The following is a 20,028-nucleotide window of genomic DNA, read 5'->3' on the forward strand; positions in this document are numbered from 1 at the left end:
GCTCCCGCTTGCCAAACAGCACCACACAGGAAGACCACCTCTCCAAACATTGACAGACTTTATTATGGGGGGTTCCCACCTGGGAACCCACCCTCTTAAATAAAAAAGTGCATAGAAAAGAAGGGATTTAGAAACCTTTGTACAGTATCTACATCCTGGGCCCCCAAGGCAGGGAGGGGGCGATTGCTGGGTGGGCCGGAGGGGTGGAGGCGGGGCCTCTACCACCTGCAAGCCCACCTCCACCCTGGACAGGAGGGTGGGGGTGAGAGGCTCCGGGGGTGGGGTGGGGGGGGGGCTCAGGAGCACCCCCTCCCCAGCTCGGGGCGAGACGGCAGCAGGGGGTGTGGGGGGGCGGTGGCGGCCTCAGTTCAGGAAGCGACGGCAGCGCTTGGCGCCGCAGTTGCAGGGCAGCTTGTTGCTGGCGTCCTCGATGGGGAACTTGTAGTCATAGGTGAGCTCCTCCCCGCGCAGGATGCGGCGCAACGCGAAGATGACGATGTGCTTCTGGCCCTCCACATGGATGACCCGGGAGAAGCAGTTGGGCTCGCATGAGTGGTTGATGAAGCGTGCGGCATTGCCGTGCATCGTGGCGTCCACCACATCGAAGTCGTCCATCCGGAACATGTAGCACCCGATCCCCTAGAGTGGCGAGGAGGCGCGGTCAGGGGCTCTTGGTGCCCATGGCCCAGCCCCGCTGTGCCCACCTCGCTCCCACAGCCCCACGGAGCCCACCTTCCCATCGTAGAACTTCTCCCGCTTGTCAGTCAGCACAGAGCGAATGACGATTCCAGAATACTCGATGACCATCTCGCCAGCATCAATGTTCCGCTTACAGAACAGGCCCCGCCCGTGGATGGCAGATCTGCAGGTTAGGACGGGCCAGGGGGATCTCAGGAGGGAGGGGGACAGAACCAAGGTGGCCCCGCACCAGGGCACCTGTCCATCCACCCAAGGGGCATCCTCCCCCCAACCCCACTAACCTGTAGACACCCACAGCCTCTTTGGATGTCTTCTTGAGGTGGCGAAAACGCATGGCCATGGGCAGCTCCAGGCTGGTGGCACGTCTGGTGGGGTCAGCAGTGTCACAGGCTGGTACCCAGGAATGACCTCTCTTGCCCCTGGTCACCCTCTTTAGGACCCTTCCAGAACACCCCCAGCACCCTGGCCTGCCCTCCATACCTGGTTGACCTGAGCTGCACTTCATCCTCTTCCTCGTCACAGGCGGCTCCCTCAGGGAGCACCCGGTGCTGGGAGGCCAGGAAGTTGAACATGTCAAAGGTGCATTTCCTGCAGCAAGGGGGGAGAAGAGAGGGTGGTAACAGCCATTCCTTCAAAGAGATGTCACCCACCTATCCTCTGACTGGGGCTTGCTGCTAGCAAGGAAGAAATACTGCAACCCCAAGACACAGCAGGAGGGGGACGGATGGGGCTCACTCTTCTGCTGAGAACTCTAGGAGTAATTCCTGGAGAGGCCAAGCATCTTCTCCCAGGCCTCAGTTTCCAATCTCGAGACCTAACTCCCGCGCTTGAGAACACCCACAGGGCCGCCCCGACATCTCACCGGAGATAGACCTCGGCCCGGGCTGCCCCATGGGGGTTCAGAGGGGGTTCTTCCTGGCCCTCTCCCTGCTGGTGGTAGCGGAACTTGTAGTGCTGGCAGCGCTGGGCCCCGGGCAGCTGCTCTGCCAGGAAGATGACGGCGTCGTGGTGGATGCCCAGGAGCCTTGCCCCACTCATCCCTGGGGACAGTCAAAGGTGAGGACACACATGTCATGTCAGAGGCCCATCCTGTCCTCTGGGAGTGCGCCCAGTGCTCAGCATCCCAGCAGCCCCTCTGCTTACCACTGAAGGAGAGATGCCGGAGCCGGGCATGCCCTCGGGCCTCTTGCACCTTCTCAATCAGAGTTCTCCATGCCCCTGAGGGGAGTGCAGGGCCAGAACAGTCAGGATGGGGCTTGACGGGAGGACCGGACACCTTCCCTCTGTCACCACCACTCCCGACTCACCCTCCAAGCTCTCTGCCTCCACACTGAACCCATCCTCACTGCTGATCTCGAAGCGCAGATGCGGGCCAGCCCGTTTGGGGGCCTGGTTCTCTTTGTCCTCTGGGGATGGAGGCTCTTCCTCAGAGCTTGACGCCTCACCTGGTCCCAAGCAGCAGGTGAGAGTAGGTGAGGATCACCCCTCCTGGACTCTGGGGCCCCGGGTTCCCCAACCCCCTCCCTTCCTCTCCATGCACAAGCATAGACACTTGGGCTGAGGGCTCTCTTCCTGCTCTAACTGCCCCTTGAGCCCTGCAGGATGGACATTATTTTTTTCTGACGAGCCCACAGTCCCTTTTCTGTTAGAGTTCTCGGAGAGATGAGCACTTCCACGGCAGCAGCCTGGGGTGCCCTGGCTCAGCAGGACACAATTCTGGCTCACTCAAACCCAGTTCACCAACAATGCCCATCTATCTGCCCCTTGTTCTTCTCTCACAGAAAATTAAAAATACCAGAGGAGGATATCTTGCACATGTATTTTTTTATATGCAGCACAGCTCTGTAAATATTACAAATTTATTATATATGCCCCTACCCACAGAGTCAAGTACATGTACGTTATGAGCTATTTAAGGGATTTCTCAGGGGCTAAAGATTTTGCAGCTCAGAGAGGACTTGCTGCTGTAGGAGATGAGGATGTGAGAGCCAGCGGAGGGTCAAGGACAACTCTGAGGTTTGGGGCCTGAACAACTGGAACGGAGATGGTGAGGAGAGCGTGGAACAAGGTAGAGAGCTGAGTTTGGGACATGCTGAGTCTGAAATTCCTCTCAGAAAACCTGCCCTTGCAACCTGCTGGAGACAGGGAGCAGGCAGCGGGATCTAGGAGCCTGGCTACCAATCTACAGGCTGTCAGAGTACGAGATGGGATCCAGAGCCAGGAAAAGATGAGAACACTTGAGAGTAAGTGCAGACAGAGAAGTCGTGGCCGGGGCACTGGGACACTGGGACACGCCAAAGTGACAGGCTGGGGCAACGAGGAGGCAAGAGCAGAGAGATGAGGAGGGGTGGGGTGTGGGAAGCCAACAAAGGAAGTGGAAGTGCTACAAGGGGCGCAGGGAGGGTGTGTGTGTGTGTGTGTATGTGTGTGTGTGTGTGTGTGTAGATCAGCCCAGATGCAGCGGCTCGCTCAAGTATGGCGCGGTCTGAGGACTGACCGTCCAGAGCAGGGAGTTTGAGTACAGGGTGCTGTAGGAGAGGCAGGACCCACATGGCCACGCTTGCTCCCCACACCACTCCTCTGGGCCAACCTGACCACATGCCCTCCCAGCCCAAGGCAAGACTCCAAACCTGGTTTGCTGTGTGACCCCATCATCTCCAGGCCTCAGTGCCCCTGGGTTCACCTCTGACAACTTCTTCCACCTCCTCTTTGCCCTTACCCCATCCTCACCTCCATTCTGTTCCCTGAACCCGACAGGCTGACTACAGGGGCCTCACCCGGGCGCTCTCATTGCCTTCTTTCTCACGGCGCTCGTTCTCAGCTGCAGTACACTTGCTAACGTACGTGTCTGCTTCCTCTACCAAAATGTGGCGTGGTCCCTAAGGGTGGGGACCTGTCCGTCATGGTCACTGCCATATCCTCACGCCACCTCTGACCCTCATACGCAGTCTTTCAGTTAAGCGGTCTCTCGTGTACCTCGCTCGGCTTCCACGCTCAGTAACAGCGCTACGTAATGAGACAATCCACGTATCCGGACAGGGCTGGGGCCAGGAGAAATTCCGAACCTCAGGCTGCTCTGTTACCAGCTCACTTGGCTGTAGCCTACCCCCTCTCCCACGGCCCTCTATGACCAACAGAGCACTCACTGCCCTCCCAGCTTCACCGAGGCTGTTAGCCCAATCCACTCCGCGCGCACCCATCCTGCCTCCTGACAGCTTTGCTACTGCACTGACGCCCCTCCCCCGCCCCCCACCCCGTGGCTCCTCTCAGCTGTCTCTTCAGATCCAATGGCCACGCTTTCTCCCACCTCTGCTTCCCTCCGCAAGCTCCCTTCACCCTCCTCCATGGCTTTGCTGTCTCAGCTCTCATACAAATCCCACTGGGCTGCTGCCCACCCTCTCCTCTCAGACCCTTAGCCAAGCTTGCTGGCAAGATGCCTGGGTCTTGTTTTGGCCCGCTCATCAACCACTGTCTTCAATTCTGGACCCTGATGCAACATCCTTCCCAGCCAGTACCCCAAGAGTCCACATGCCTGGTGTCCTCTGCGGCACTGTTCTCTTTTTATATCCTTCCTAGTCCTCCTGCCCCTCTGGATCCTAGATGAGCTCCTCGCTGGCTGAGTGCCCTTATCTAGCTGTATGGCTCTAAATCCCATCTCTAACTCTGACAGCCCCCACACTGTTCAGCCCTGCTAGGGACCTAACCCTCTGACCCCGGCAGATCAGGCTCTGAAGCCGACCCCTGGGCTCTTGGGCACTTTTGCAGGGCCTTTCATGTGGAGCTGAAACTTCATCTCTCTTTTTCTGCCATGGGCCACAAGCTCCGAGGACATCTCTCTAACTCTGAATACCTAGTCTCGGGCTCAGAGCCGGGTTGGTGCACAAGAGCTATCTTTTGAAGTGGACCGATTCTGCATCTGACCATCATCACCCAGCTGAGGCAAGCACAAGGAAGGGGTAGGGAGAACAAAAGGCTGGTCCCTACCTGAGTAGTGGTGCCACTGGGACTCAAGCAGCAGGTCAGGGGGACCATCGGGGGCCCGGGGAGGACCACCTTCTAGGAGTGGCAGCAAGGGGGACCGGTCCTGGAGGGGCCTGTGAGGAGAGACCTGTCAGAAAGAGGAAGAGATGGATGCCCCAGAGCCTCCAGGGGAAGGGCACTGGCTACTCACCTTGGACTTTCCTCCCCAGTGGGCTCCCCAGGCTCATCCAAGTCGAGAACTCCACGCACTGTGGGCGTTTTCATCCTCACTCGGCTAAACCTGGGGGAGGAACCCCAAGAAGGCTGAGCTGCCTTCTCCTGCCCACCTCTCTTGCCCTCCTCCACAGACTCAGCACATTCACTCACCCGCTGCCACTAAGCCCTGGACCCTGGGGAGCATCCTCCAAGGACTCTCCATCTTCCTCCAGCCGGGGGTTCTTGTTTGGGGGAGGCGCTGGTGGGGAACGGCCAGAGAAGGTGGACACCCTCTTGACGCGGATGGCCTGATGGGGTGGGCTGGGGGGCCCACTGCTCAACACCAGTGTCAGTGGAGGAGGGGGTGGTGGTGGGGCGGGGCGGACCACCCCTACCACTGGCAACACACCCAGCAGCGGTCCCGGGGGCAGAGTCCAGGAAGCAGGGGCTGTGGGGGGGATGGGAGGGGGCAGAGGTGGCTGCTTCACTGGGGGTGAGACGGGTTCACCCTCCCCAGCCATCTTGACGAACACTTGCCCGAGCTTGTTGACAAGGATGATTTTGGATGTGGCAGGTTTGGGGGGCTCAGGGGTAGGGCCCAGGCTCAATACCCGGACCCCTGGGGCCCCAGGGAGCCAGGCAAACGTCCGAGTGGGGTCAGCTGGGTTGGAGGGTAGGCCCTGGGGAGGCTGGCTGCCATTAGCCAGTGGAGGTGCTGGGGGAAGCGGCTCCTCTCTGGGCCCAGCACCTCCCTCCCCGGGCCCCCCTAGGTTCTTCAACACAAAATCCACAATTTCTGACGGCAAGTCCTCAGGAGGTCGGGTTCTGTCCCCTGCAGCCCCGATGACCCCAGCCCGGCCCACTCCTGGCCCTGAAGGAGGAGTCCCCTGACCCCGAGGCTGCTGGATGGCCTCTGCCTCGCTGTCCGTGCCGTCATCCACTCCATCCAGCTGTTCGATGCGGGGGGCTCCAGGAAGGGCGCCAGGGGCCAGGGCAGGGCCAGACACCACAGTCACAGGGAAGTGGACATAGCGGGGGGTAGGGCTGGCCTCTTCCTCTGAACTGTCCCCTGGGCCCCCGTGGCCGCTCCCCACTACCCCTGCAGCCACAATCTCTTCCTGGAAGGGCTCAGTCCCCAGCAGGCTGGCCGCAAAGTCCAGGTCAGCAGCACTCAGTCCTGATACCACCTCCATGTCCTCAAAGTCTGGACCCAGGTCTTCAGGGGGTGGTGGAGGAGATGGGGCTGGGCCAGGGGGAGCCAGCTCCCCTGAGGTAGGTGTGAGGGCTCTAACGACTGAGGTAGGAGGGGGCACCCTGAGCTGTGGGGAGGTTCTGAGAGGGGGAGAGGCCCGCCGTGAGGCCGGCAGCCTTGGGGCCAGGGGGCTGGGACGACGGGAACGTCTGGGGGGAGCTGGGAAGTCCAGGTCTCCCACCGTGGGGATGTGGTGGGTCAGAGAAGATGGACTTCCTGTGGGGGGAAGGGTCAGTGTCAGCCATGAGCTCCTGCCTCACCCACCCACCCCTCTCCCCGACACGTCCAGGTACTCACCAGGGGAGGGCAGGGGTCCAAAGGAGACACCCCCCAAGGGCCTCCGGGATGGTGAGTAGTTGGGCACTTTGATTCGAGCCCCCGAGAAGGAGCGGGGGGCCGGAGGAGGGGCACTGCTTGGATCTGGCCGAAGTGGGGGGTCCAGGTTCTGAACAGGTGAGTGGTGCTCAGGAGCTCCGGGGATGAGGGCATCTATATCTGGAGGGGGGTCCACATGATCTGGGGGCTCTGAGGAGGCAGGAGAATGCCGTCAGGAATGGCAGGGGCTCTCTGTTAAAGCCTCTCCTGACACACCCTCCCTCCTTTTGAGCCAACCGAGCCTTCCCCACCCCTGCCCAATGGTCTGGTCACAATGTGCACTGGTTCCCAGTCATCACCCAGGTCCCAAACCCTGCTATGGCTTCTTCAAAACCTCCACACATGCGTGGATCAGGGGCCCTCTGCAACCCTTCATCACCCGTTTCTACCACCTCCCCCATTCCCAGCCGCCTACTGTTCTGACTCAGGCCCCGTATGCCGTAAGGGGCACTGCCCTCTCTCCAGCAGGGCCAGTCCCACCACTTTCTCACCCATGCCTTGCATCCCTGCCACATCAAACGCATCTGCCCCAACCTGGCGCTTGGGGCTCCCCATTACCTGGCTCCACCCAATCCATGAGAACCAACCTCTGCCACCTCCTCCCAACACTCCCCTGCTACCAGCCAGGATGGCTATACCCTCCTCCTCGCTCTACTTTATGTCATGCTCCAACCTGGCACAAACCCCTTCCCTGCAAACACACTCCGATAATCTTCCTCCTCCTGTTCAGCCCACGAGCTCTCCTTTACCAGTCTCCAAGCCCAATCCTTGCTGTGTGCCATCCGGCTCTCAGCGACATCCCTCAGCCCTGGCAGGGCTACGAGGGGACCGATGTGGCTCACATCTTGATGCCAGCACGGCGTTACAGTGCAGAGCGATGGCCCTTTCTGCGCTGCAGCAGAGCAGAGCCAGCACCTTCCGCAGAGGGCTGCGGGAAGCAACCTGGGCACACATGCCCCAAGCCAGGGGGCTGTAACTGTTTGTCTAGAAGCTGCGACCCCCCACAAGCAGGTAGCTATCTATCCCCTCACTTCCTGTGAAATGCTGAGTGTAGTCAGTCCCTGGCACGTAACGCAGAGCTGTTAAGTGATCATTTATTGGCATTACGACAAAAGGCAGAATGGCAAATATCCAGGGGTTTCTTTAGGGAAGAGGGAAATGGGGTTGGTGGGTAACCATTTGGGGAGCAGGGAAGGAAATGAGGGAGTTCCAAGGTCCTTACCTGAGGAAGGGGCAGGGCTGTGCACAATGGTCTGATTCTCCTCTGCTGCCTCCAGGTGAACCGGCTCTTCCCTCGGACCCCATGGCCGATACTCCAGAATACGACACCGATACCAGCAGCGCCGTCGAGCATCCACTGTGCTCCAGTACAGACGGGAGCACCTGTCAAGTGGGCGTGTAGGTAAGAGGGTCAGGATAACTTGGGAAATGGGATCCTGTCCTGGAGTACTTACACCCCACCCAGGCCCCCTGGACTGCTCACTGGTAGCCAATGGGGAAGAGCCGTCCCTCGCAGTCCGAGAGATCAGACAAGGTACCCAAGGAGTCAATTCGGATGGAGCCTACGGTGCAGAAAAGAGATCAGGAAGGTGGGCCAGGCAGGATCAGGAAGACCAGGGTAGAGAGCAAGAGGCTTACCAATGAGCACATTGATGGCATCAGGTTCCAGCCCCGTCAAGAACTTTCGCTTAAAGTTGATGCCCTCAAAGTCCACGTAGACTCGGCGGAGAACATCAAACCCATCAGGGGTCACAATCTCCTGAAGAGGGGTGGCAAATGGGATTGCTGGGTTGGTGAGAAGCAAGGGGGATGTGAGGGAAGGCTCTGAGGCAGGGACTGGACAGCTGGGGCTAAGGCTGAGGGGCTGCAGGGGTCTAGGAGTGGGAAGGGAAACGAGAGCAGTGGGAAGCTGTCTTCCCCATGGTTCTGGCTCACCTTGCCATCCAGCAGGTCTGTGTGTTTCTGGCAGAAAACTTTCTTGTCATCCTGGAAGATGCAATAGCTGGCCCGGGCACACATGAAATGGAAGTTGCTGAGGCAGGAGGAAAGGCAGCAGCCCACTGTGGCTCCAGGCTTCAGGCAGAGTTCACAGCGCTGCGGGTGGAAGGGGCTGCTGAGGGGAGAAGCCAGTGACCAAGACCAGGGTCTGATGCTCAGCATCACTATCCTTGAGACTCTGCTTGGGCCCGTCTAGCCTAGCACCTCGCAAAGCAAAGGCAACCATCAAACATACCCTCTTCCCTAGCTGTGTCCAGGGCCAGGTGCACATCAAAACTACTCCAGATTTTCTGAAGCAGCGTGTAGCCACAGAGACAAAAATAACAACATCTAACACCTACCAACCAGTATTTACCATGTTTCTCATACCATTAAAAAAAAAAAAGTTGAAGCCCCATTCTACGTGGGGCTTCAACTTATGACCCCAAATCAAGAGTTGCATGCTCTTCTTCTCATGCTATTTTAATGTAAAACTTGTATCATTTTACTTAAATCTTCACATTTGCACTCCCCCCTCCCCAATATGTATCATCCCATGTCTCACTTCCTGAGCCTGAGACATTCTACAGCACCAGGTCCCACACTGGTGAGGAGAGGTTTTAACCCAGGCAGTACCTCACCTCACGGGGACACAGTAGAAACCAAATGTCACCCTGTACAGAAAGCATCCAGCACAGGTTCAATCAACAGATCTTCTAACTTTTAATCTGCCAAGCTTCAGACCCAAATATGGGGTCTGATAGGGCAGGGAGCCACTATCACTGAAGCACCAGAGTCCTGGGACAACAAAAAATGGTACCCGGGACCAGTAGTGAGAGGATATGGTGGGGTAGAAATTGTGAAACAAGAGCAGTTTCCCCTACAGTGGGGGGTAGGGTGGGGTTGGGGGAGGGGGCCTACCCAAGACCCTGGGGCTGCCCACCTCTCTAGGCCCGGGCTCTCACCATCTGCCTCCCTCGAGCCACAGCAGCATGCACATTTTTGAGGGAGCCATCATTTTCCTCAAACACTTCAGCTGACCAAATGGCACAGTTGACGTGTGTCCACTCATTCTGCCCGATGTATAGGAGTCGTCCTGCCTCCTGGGGGCAGAGGAGAAATGGTGTGAGGGAAGGCCCCAGGGACTAGGCCCCACCACTTGGGGCTTCACATGGTAGCCCTCACCTTAGAATCTGCATCCCCGTATTTGAGGCAGAGCGCACACTGACGAGGGTCCTCCAGGTGTGAGAAAGCAGCTGGATCCTTACCCTGAAAAGCTAGAAGAGATGTGGGAAGGCAAGTCCCACAATCAGGACCGAGAGCATGTCCCACCAACTCAGGGGCCCTGGCTTCCAGTCCCCACTTCCCAGTACCTGCTGAGGGGTCCCCTGGAGGCTGCCCTGATTCTGGGGTCTCAGGTTCCTGCTGCCTCCACTGAGCGTAGACATGGTCCAAGGACGGGGGCAACACGGCATTGGGAAGAACTCCGCTGTGGACAGGCAGGGTCAGCATCTGATACGTCTAACGGGGTGGCCACCCACAATCTTAGCCTAAACATGCCACGACACACTTGATCCTCTCTCCATGTGGCATTTCTTCCAGTCTCCCAAATAAGCCAGGGCCCCTTACCCACCTATGACATGTGAAATGCTATTCCTCATGCCTGGAATACTCTTTCCACATCTCGGCTTGGATGTCATCTCTTCTGAGAAGCATTAGCTCTAAGCACCTTCTCTGGGCTCCCAAAGCACCCTGGACTTCCCATCACCACCCTGACCGTCTGGGTCATCACGCACTAATGTGCCTGCTCAACCCCCCAGACATGGCTTACTCACTGCTATTCCCCAACATTACCCTTCCCAAAGTAGAAACAAAGTGAGCAAACCGTACAGAGTCTTTGCTGGCCTACAACCACCGAGGACGCTCACCCTGGTTCCACCACGCTCCAGACCCTAACCATGTTCCTCGTCTGTTCTCGGCCCAGGATCCAGACCCTGGATTCCCAGGTGCCCTTGCTTTTGCCCTTGTTTCCTGGTTCCCCTTCTGTTACCCAGCCTTGCTCACTTCGGCAGCCGGGTACTCCGTCGCCAGTACTTGGGGTCGTGGGCGTCGAACCAGCCGAACGCAGACTCTAGCAGCTGGGGAGTGGGTTAACAGGATGAGAAGAACTGGCTTCCCCAGGAAAGCTGGTAGGGATAGGGTCTGGAGGACCCCCACTCTCCTCCCCACTACCACTCAAGACACTCTAAAGACATTCCCCTAAAGTTCTCACCTTCAGTAGGAGCCCCTTCATCTGGCCTCCAGCCCGGCGCTCTGGCTGAGTGCCTTCTCCTTCTTCTGAGTGCCTCATCAGGATGCCCACCATGTCCTCCATAAAGCTGTGCTGTAAGGGGGCTTGTCAGGATCAGAGCCCCCACCCCACACACCACCCCCTCTTCCTGGCACCCACCTATTCCCCTCAGTGTCCCACTCACCACAGACTTGTAATGGCCTTCCTCGAAGCGCCGACTCACAGCTTGCAGATCGCAGGGGCCTGGGTGCAGCTGCTTTCCAGCCTGCCCACACTGTAGAGACAGAAAGTCAGCAGGGCTGCTGCTGGGCCTGACCCCACCCCATCCTACCTCCTGAGCCTCCCAGACCTGAGTGCACAGCAGCAGTGGGCCCGCCACTTTGGAGCTCAGCAGACCCTGGAGCACCTGGCGCAGGCCCCCCTGCAGGGCCCCACTCAGGGCCTCTCGCCAACGGGGGTGTGTGGCCCCTGCACACGGTCCGCAGGTGTACAGCACGGAGTCTGGCAGCCCAGAAAGGATCTCATAGTCTTCATCTAAAATAGCCAGGGTGGGAAAGGAGAGAATGATCTGGGAGAATGTGAGAGCTCTCAGCAGCCCAGAGGAGTTGCCGAGGACATACATTAATGACACCCATGAGGGCCTGTGCCCCAGGTATACAGGGGACACCTCTACCCCCTTTCCCCCTGGGGCAGAGGTGGCAGCCAAGGCACTCTGCCTGCTCACCCGAGAGCCCCTCACACTTGGCATGCACCCAGTGGTCACACTGTGCGCACTGCATCATCTTGCTCTCGTAGTCGTTGTCTTCGTAGCAGCGTGTACAGATTGGGCAAAAGTTTCCTGCAGAAGACGGAGGAAAAGGTCAAGTCAGAGGGGCCAGAGCCACCACCCCTTGTTTGGCTGCTGTGATGGCTGCCTTTGCCATGCCCCAACTCGGGTCCTACCATTCTCTAAATGCTGGCTGAGGATACGGCCTCTTGCAGCCCTATAGCCCCAATGCCTCACTTGCTAACATGCTGCCTGAATGAACACGGGGGGAAAGCCCAGGTTTTCAAAGTGATCAGTGGAGACTCGAGGTTCCAAGAAGCAGGTCAGGGACCACTACAACGGTGGGGACCAGGCCAACTCCTGCTGCCCTGAGAGGAACTGTGTCCCTCTACTTGAGGTACTGGATAGGCTTCTGTGGGAGACTACCATGAACAGAAGAAAAGGTTCTGTGGCTAGAAGAAAATACAAAGCCACTAAAATCTGCATCTGTCCTGCCTGTGTAGGAGCCTGGTCCACTGCCCGGTGTCCCCCAGGGCCCAGGTCCCCTGACAGGTCCCCACCTTTCTCAAAGAGCTGGGTGCACCTGGGGCAGAGGCTGTAATCTCCAGACCACTCGACGTCCCAGTTCTTGCCTGGAGTTGCCCCACAGCTCTTACAGCGCACGCAGGCCGAGCAGATCTGGGGAGGTGCAGAGTGACATTAGGGGGAGCAGATTGGAGCATTGTGGGGGGCTACGATGGGAGGAGATGGGCAAAGAGGAGTGGAAGGTAAGCAGGAGATAAGTGAGGAAGGACAGGTAAGAGATGAAAAGGTGTACAAGATAAGTGAGGAGGGAGGAGAAACAGGAATGAGGTAGGGGAGACCGAGAGATGGCAACAAAAAGGAACAGAGGTCAGGCAGGGGCAGGTGATTCTGAGCCCAGGACCATGAAATCCATGAACCCTTTCGCATTCTTCAATCATTTGGTACAAATTCTGCACATAAGTCTCGTCTACGTGAAATTTTGGAAGAAAAATGCTATTTATCAGAAAAACTCTCATAAGGACCTCCAACCTTCCAGTCTGGGGGTGGTAGCAGCCTTAATTAGAACTCCAATGCAAGGGGTGTGGGCCTCATCTCTCACCCAGTGGCGCCGTTTGCGTGTGGCCCGAGTTGGGTAGCTGGGCCCCAGACAGGCTGGGTGGTAAGCATGGCGGCAGCGCTCACACTCCAGGAGGTGCTGTTGGAAGTTGGGAGAAAAACAGCAATGGCAGAACCTATGGGCACAAGTACTCCCCCCTCCTCCATGCCTCCACCCTCATGGCTCCTGTGCCCAAACCTTGGATCCCCGGCCTTTGCGCCCACAGACATGGCAAAACTTGCAGCGGCGGCAGCACCAGGTGTCATGATGTTGAGGCAGGGGCCGCTCGGCCTCCTCCAGACAGAATGGATGGAAAGGGTCACAGCAGACTTGGCAGAACACCAGCTAGGGATGGGGAGAGTGAACAATGGGCACAGTGTGAGGCCAAGAGGCCAAAGGATGAGACCCTGTTGAGGGCCCAAGCAATCAGGCAGTTTAAGGGCCAATGGAGACCTGGGGGGTTGTGGAAAAAGGCAGGGATCCAACCTCATGCAGGCCTTTGCTGGCACACAGCAAGCACACCATCGGCGGCCCCCCTGGCACGGAGGTGAGCACGCTCAGGCCGCCCATCAGCCACACGTTCTCCAGGTCACAATCCTCCTGAGGGAAGAAAGGACACGAGATCAGAAAGCAGCCAGGAACATAAGCCAAAGCCATTCTTTAAAGCCCTGGTTTCTCCGCTACAACCCATAGGTTTCTTTCCAACACAGTCCTTGAGACCCTCTCCCTCAAAGCCATACCTTAAAATCCACACGGACCCGGTGCACTCCGTCAGGGGACTTCTGTTTTCCAGTCCAGCCATTGGGAAAAGAGGCAAAGGGGCCAGGAGCCAAAGCATCCTAGGGAGGGTGGCGGTGGTCAGAAAACTGCCAGCCTCACCATCTGCAGACTTCTCTCCATACTATCCTCTCCCCCAGCCTGCCCAACCCTGTCTTTTGCCCAAATCCTACTTTGCTTTCCAGAAGGACCTGCCTTACCCCTCAGGGCCTGTCCTCTGGTGTGGACACAACACAGCACTCAGGTGAGCCCGTTACCCTGACTTGCTAGGAAGCTCCTGAAGGGCGGGAGCCATGCCTTCCACAGGGCTCAGGGTTCTTGGTGTGGGGCCGTGCTGACCTTGTCCAGGCGCCTTCGGGCCTTGAGCTGCAACACAGGCTGCAGGGTGGGTTTGCGGGGCCGGCTCTGCTCCTCGGGTTCTGGCACTGGCAGCTCTAGGCAGCACATATAAGTGGTGAGGGTCCTCCTCTTCCCTGCCCCATTCCCTTTCCTCCATATCCCCTGTTACCTGGATCCCCATGACTGCCTTTAACTAACCAACAAGATGACTCTTAGACCTGGCTCGATAAGCTCCGAAAACTTTACACACCCACTTTCCCCGTCCACCACAGATTACCTCCTTCTCTGCACTCTCTATCATACAGATACAGCCCCTGGTCTGAAAACCCGTCTACACAAGACACAGCACTGACTGGAAGGGGAAACAACAAGCAATTCGCACCATTCTCTCGTGGGGTCCGACGCCGGGGAGCAGGGGGACCCCCAGGCTCTGAGTCATCCGAGTCCTCGAAGATATCATAGGAGGGTCGCTGTTTGACGCAGCGCCGGGCTGACTTGCGCTGCAGTAGGAGGGAGTCCTGCTCCTCGGGCCCTGGGGGGGCCACCACCTCCTCCCGGGGCCCCCCAGCTCCCGCCCCCCGGCGTGGGCCTGGAGGACCAGGGGAGGCCTCAGGAGATTCATCGGAATCCCAGGGCAACAGCGTCTTCACTATCGTCCGGCCTGTGGGAACAGGGGACTTAGTAGGATCTGAGCTCAGTCAGGGACATGGGACACTGGGATGCAAAAAAAGCCAAAAAGAAGTGGGGCAGAAGAGAGTAAGTACAGAAGAGATATGAAAGCACACGATGGAAAGATGACAAAGGTAACAGACTGCAAAGATAAAGGGAGGAGAGCAAAGAAAACACGGTTCTTCCACACCATGGATCTAAATAAGGTTGTGTAAAGCATCAAGCCTCGTTACCTTTTTTAGCCAGCCGTTCCATCTTCCGAGCCTCTATCTTGTCACACTTCCGGTATCTGGGGAGGGGAGCAGCACGTCACCAGGGTAGGGGACTGGTGGTCTGGGGGAAGAGAGGAAGCTCTCCACAAGGATGCCAATCCCACTGCTCTGGCGGGGCAGGAGGCCTGGGTGACTGACAACCACGGGTGGGAACAGAGGCTGCGCCCTGGCTACTCACACACAGCACTGCTTCTTGGTGTTGGGGCCCCCAAATTTGGGCTTGTCCAGGCAGTTGACACAGGACCCACAGTCCTGCACACGCAGGCAGCCCCGACAATGTCCACACCGTGCCATCCTCATCTTCTTGCCATGATGGGAGGGCAGTGAGCGCCGGGGTGTATGGGCCAGGGTCCCTCCAGACCCTGCAGGCTCTGAGTCTCCCCCAGGCCCTGCTGACTCCACTTTTCCCCGCCGAGACCGTGACGGGACACTCTCAGTCTCAGATGCTGATGATGTATCTAGTGCAATGGAGAGGAAAGGATGGGGCCACAAGGCCACTAGGCCTTTTACCTCAGTTCCCTGTTCTCCCCCAGATCTGATTCAACTGACCCTCTGGTCCCGACTTTCCCACAGTGCTCAGGTCCCAGGTGCCCTCAAATCCGCTCTAAGACCTAGCACTCCAACCCACCTGCCACCTGCCCCAAGCATCCAACTCAGCTCCCACTCTCCTAGGCTCTTGGTGCATGTGCTCGCCCCCAAATGTGACACAGCTGTCAAATCTTCCCACAACACACCCGCCCCTACCCTCCGTGACGAGGTCCTGCCGATCCCGGAGAGGGAGAGCACTGAGGCGGGGGACGTCTTCGGGCACCATGGCCCGGGCCTGACCTAGGGCCACAGCAGCATGACGACAGACATGTTTGATACGGGGGCCTTGCACAGGGGACTCAGGGCCCTAGGGGAGGAGAAACCAGGAATACATGTGGGAAGTTGCCCCTTGTGCTCCTGTAACCAGCCTTCTTCAGAGGGCTCTGCTCCCACTCCATACCGACGGTCTCTCTCTCTTAGTTTCCATCGATTCATCTTCAGACTTGACAGAACCTCTATCTGAGATCTGCTTGACAGTCCCCACGACTTCCTCCATCTGCCCTCCAGGGCTCGGCTGGTGGGGAAATAAACAGGGTCAGAGGCTGGAAAGTGAGGAAAAATAGGGCTGGGGGACGAGCATCGGGGCAGGCCAGGGAAGGAACACAGGCAGCTGAGAAGCAGGGAAGGACTGGCTCTGAGGGTCCCCTGAAATACTGGAGGGGGTCTGAGGAGGCAGGAGGTGACCGGAAACTGAGAGAATGGAGAAAACTGAGGCCAGACGACTGGGTGCAGAAACCCGGCCAAAGTGCCATGCTCACCGGCATCAAAGACGCCACCTTCTGCTGCTGCTGCTGCTGATCAATCTTGAACAGCTGCACCTTGGCTCTCTTGAGGAGGCTGAACATTTTCTCCTCCACACCAGACAGTGGTAAGGAACCCAAGCCCGCAGTACGGGCCTTTTCCAGTGGTGACAGCTGCTGCGGCGGTGGCTGTGGCTGCAGCTGTAAGTGCGCTTGTAGTTGGGGCTGCTGTGGTGGTAGCGCCTGGGGCAGCAGCTGGCTTGACAAGGCCTGGAGGGGCTGCTGTAACTGAGCCTGAGACTGCTGCCCATTGCTCAGAGACGGAGCCGCAGGAAGGGGCGCCTCGGCCTTAACAGGAGTGGCGACCACGGGGGCAAATCGAGGCAGGCTGAGGTGGTTGGTGCGGCCCACTGCCCGTGGCTCAGGCTCAGCTGGAGAGTCGTCGGCAGGAGGCGGCTCTGGCTCAGGGGCTTCCGGGGCCCCAAGAGGAGTAGTAAGCACCGATTCGTAGATCTTCAAGTGGGCTTCACTCGGGGTAAACTGAGGTGCCCGAAGGAGCAAGGGTCTCCGCGATGGAGTGACAGGGGCAGGAGGTGGGGGTGGGGCCGGTGGGGGGGCAGGAGGAGGAGGGGGCAGTTCCCGGGTCAGCGAGGTCCAGCGAAATGTGGGTTCCCTTAGAATGGACCGTCTCTTCTCAGGGAGTGGGACTGGGGTAGATGGGGGGGTTGGGGCACGCGGTGGAGAGGGAGCTGGTGCTGGTTCTGGGGGGGCAAGTGGGGAGGTGGCAACAGGAGGCCGCAGAACAGGTGAGACTTCTACCTTTAGGGGTTTGGGGGGGTCTTCGTCCATAAATCGCCGGGGTGTCTTGATGACTCGGGAGGAGCGGGCACTCACCACAGGCATAATAAACTGCCGGATATTCTTCAGGAAGGTGGTACTTTTGGGGGCCACAGTGGGGCCGTCTTCTAGAGGGCCCCCCGTGGTGGTGCTGGGGGTTGGAGTGGGAGGAGAGGTACCCTCCGGCACTGCCCGAGCAGCTTCTCGCTCTGCCCGCTGGCTGGGGGTCAGGGGAGGCCGGCCCCTCTTCCTGGAGCATGTAGCTGGGACCACTGGAGGAGGGGATTCTTCCTGCTCCTCTGGGGCAGGAGGCGGTGGAGGCGATGGTGGGGGCAGAGGGGACACTGGGGGTGGTGGAGGGCAAACTGGGGATGAAGGAGAAGTGGAGGGGGGTGGGAGGGGTGGAGGCAGTGGTGGAGGTGGAGGAGGTGGAGAAGATGGAGCAGGTGGAGGGGCTGGAGGGGCTGGAGGAGTGGAGGGTGGAGATGGCAGCTTTGCCTCTTCCTTTTCCTCTGCTAGCATCATCTCTTCTTCAGGTCCAGCTCTCTCTACCTTTTCCTCTTTCTCTTCCTTGTCTTTCTCTTCTTCCGTCTCCTCCTCTTCCTCTTCCTCTAGCTTTTGCTCTTTTCTCCAGCAAGGGCCCTCTCCCTGTCCAGATCCAACTTTTGCTTGGGGGGCATCCTGCCAGCTTTCTTCATGTTGATCTTGACCCTGACCTGATTCGAGTCCCAAGGACAACTGTCCCATCTTCACTTTTTTGGCCTTTGAAACAAACTTGATTACGAGAGGGAGCCCGCCTCGGCCTCGGCCTCTACCTCCACGGCCTCCTCGCCCAGACTGTCCTCCACGCTTGGGGGTCCCAGGTCCTGGGCCAGGCCCCTCCTTGCACTTCCAGCTGCCAGTTCGATGTTTTACAGGAACCACAGGAGGTGGGGGCTCAGGTTTGGGGATTGTCACAGCTGCTTCTGCCACCACTACTGCTTGTTGCTTTTTCCTGCAGGGGCCTGCTGGCCGTCCTGGGGGCCGTCCCCGAGACCGACGTGGAGTGGAGGGCTCACATGCCCGGCTCCGCGGGGCTTGGGGTGCCTGGGCCCGCCGAAGAAGTTCAGTCAGTGCCTGCACCATCCGTTCTGTGCCCTCCTCACCCCGTTTCCGGGCAGGAGTCTTTGGGGGGGTAGGAGCGACATCTGCTAGGCGAGGAGGCGGAATGGGGGTCGTCTTATGCTTGCGGCCCCGACCTCGGGGGGCTCGACCTAAAAGGAGAATAGGTGTGGGGAGATGGGTCAAGCTAGCCCTGCAGACTGAAGAAGGTACTCCAGGAGGGCAAGGACTAAGTCTTCCTTGTCTCTTTCCCCCACAACCCAGCCTAGCTTGGGCTTTGAACACAGAACACGCTATGTAGCTGATGGAGACTCTAGTTAAACAGGGAAGAGCTAACATGAAGAGCAAGAATAACATTCCTGTAAAGCTACAGAGGTAGAGTTTCCCCATCACTCACCTCGCTGGGATCGGAGCGCAGAGCGCAGGGAACTGGGGGCCACATCTTCATCTGAATGAAAACCCTGAAACTCCTGATTTAGGGGACCAGGGGTGGAGGGGAGAAACAGCAGTCAGTGCCAAAGCCCTCGTTCCACCGGAGATTCAGGTATGGAGGTATAGCCCCAGTTTCCCCCTTAACATACCCCTATCTATTTAGAGAAAAACTTAAGAGTGGAAGATAAAAAGAGTAGAAAAGAGTCTCTCCCTAGGGTTGGAGGCACAGGGTATTTCGAACCCCCATCCCATATACCGGACTACACCAGCACAGCCGTCAGTGGTTCGCTGGCCCAGAAGGGAACAGAACTGGGTCTTCTCAGGCCAGGCAGTAGACACTACGCTCAGACTCCCCCATCCTCCAACTCAAAAAAAGGTGGAACTACTGTTTATACACTCTCAGGTTGCAGTTTCCTCCTGAATGAAGATGGGAATAGGGGCACTCAAGTCGAGTGTGTGTGTGTCTGTGTGTGTGTTTCAAATGGTTTACCATTATAAGCTCTACTCTGAGCCCTGAGGTGACTACAAACTGTCTTAAGTAATACAATCTACACCCTCCTGACTTTTCTGAGGCTGAGGATAAATCCTGAGCTGAACTCGAACCTGCTAGAGTTCCCGGTCTCAGCCTTTATTCCATTTTTCTTCAACCTGTGCCCCCAAGAGGAAGCCCTCCAACATGCTACCCTCTCTCCACTTTAAGAGGAATCGGGAAACTGGTGAATCTGGGATATGTCAGAGACTATGAGGCCAGGTGAAGCAGCCTACAGGTAAGAGCCCAGGGAGCCCCAGCCTGGGTCCACTAAAGCCACGCTGCTGCTGTCAACCACCACTGGTTGGGCATGCAGTATCCACAGCCTTCTCGCTCAAACCTCTACTGCAATAGCTCTGCCAACTAACAAGATCATCAGCCCAGGATACTTCTGCAGGACGTGCCTCAGGCCCAAGTACCCAGCTGCAGCCCGGGGCTTCTCTATATACTTTCATAGGCCTTTTTCACCGACAGCTCCGTGCAGCCTATCTACTCCCAGGCCTATTTCCAGGGCCCCTTCCCTCCGCAGGGGCCCTGAGAACCTCGCTTCCCCACTCCACCCCTCGGGGCCACCCAGACCCTTGGAAGCCCCCGGCCTCCGCCCCGCCCGGCGTTGGGGACGCCTCCGACTGCCTCACCTCATCGTCGGATTCCTCGTCACTGCTCTCCTCCTCCGGCACGCAGCCACGGCTTGGGCCCCAGCCCCGGCCCCGGCCCCGGCCCCGGCCCCGTTGAATGCGCGGGCCAGCCCACAGGCGGCGGAGCCGGCGCAGGCCCCGGCGGAGCCCCAGCAAACGGAGCAGGGCCGTGTCCTCCCCGGGCTCGGCTCCGCCCGGCCCCCCCGCGCCGCCGCCGCGCCGCAGAGCTACCCGCACTCTCTCGGCTCCGCTGCCCCGTCCGCCGCGGCCCCCGCCCCCGCCGGAGCCCCGCGGCCGGCCCGGGAAGCGGCCCCGCGCGGAGCCAGGCCCGGGGCAACTGCCGCCGCCCGCCGCCGCCGCCATCTTGGCACCGTGAGAGGGGCCGGGGAGGCGGGGGGAGGGGCGGCCCGTGCGCAGGGCCGGGGGGGGGAGGGGAGGGAGAGGTGGGGCG

The 20,028-nt window shown here is 58.7% G+C and overlaps 1 protein-coding gene across 5 annotated transcripts; it reads right to left on the reverse strand.

Moving 5' to 3' along the window:
- Nucleotides 1-41: 41 nt before the first annotated feature.
- On the reverse strand, nucleotides 42-19,955 carry KMT2B (lysine methyltransferase 2B). Of its 5 annotated transcripts, XM_045075928.1 has the most exons (37): nucleotides 19,578-19,955; nucleotides 18,376-18,448; nucleotides 16,059-18,130; nucleotides 15,701-15,814; nucleotides 15,457-15,607; nucleotides 14,891-15,170; nucleotides 14,674-14,729; nucleotides 14,154-14,432; nucleotides 13,772-13,866; nucleotides 13,396-13,494; nucleotides 13,142-13,255; nucleotides 12,854-13,000; nucleotides 12,659-12,754; nucleotides 12,096-12,213; nucleotides 11,494-11,607; nucleotides 11,119-11,303; nucleotides 10,954-11,043; nucleotides 10,752-10,862; nucleotides 10,544-10,617; nucleotides 9,853-9,968; nucleotides 9,665-9,756; nucleotides 9,445-9,582; nucleotides 8,438-8,596; nucleotides 8,141-8,261; nucleotides 7,986-8,064; nucleotides 7,725-7,885; nucleotides 6,425-6,652; nucleotides 5,047-6,343; nucleotides 4,871-4,960; nucleotides 4,684-4,793; nucleotides 2,007-2,144; nucleotides 1,843-1,917; nucleotides 1,562-1,739; nucleotides 1,180-1,287; nucleotides 981-1,064; nucleotides 733-862; nucleotides 42-639 (listed from the first exon to the last, which is right to left on the reverse strand). In XM_045075928.1, the coding sequence occupies exons 1-37, from the start codon at nucleotides 19,938-19,940 to the stop codon at nucleotides 364-366; spliced, it is 8,211 nt and encodes a 2,736-aa protein (XP_044931863.1). In that variant the 5' UTR covers nucleotides 19,941-19,955; the 3' UTR covers nucleotides 42-363. The 5 variants fall into 5 exon arrangements, 4 of the variants coding, with proteins under 4 accessions (XP_044931863.1, XP_012918173.1, XP_044931864.1 ...); XM_013062719.2 differs by lacking the exons at nucleotides 15,457-15,607; nucleotides 15,701-15,814; nucleotides 16,059-18,130; nucleotides 18,376-18,448; nucleotides 19,578-19,955 and having other exon boundaries at nucleotides 14,674-14,773; nucleotides 14,891-15,017; XR_006605546.1 differs by lacking the exons at nucleotides 42-639; nucleotides 733-862; nucleotides 981-1,064; ... (1 more) ...; nucleotides 1,562-1,739; nucleotides 1,843-1,917 and adding an exon at nucleotides 3,477-3,705 and having other exon boundaries at nucleotides 2,017-2,144.
- Between the last annotated feature and the right edge of the window lie 73 nt (nucleotides 19,956-20,028).

The sequence above is a fragment of the Mustela putorius genome, unplaced genomic scaffold (genome assembly GCF_011764305.1).
Source record: "Mustela putorius furo isolate JIRA1106 unplaced genomic scaffold, ASM1176430v1.1 tig00000174_pilon_pilon_pilon, whole genome shotgun sequence".
In the NCBI taxonomy this organism is placed as follows: Eukaryota; Metazoa; Chordata; class Mammalia; order Carnivora; family Mustelidae; genus Mustela; species Mustela putorius.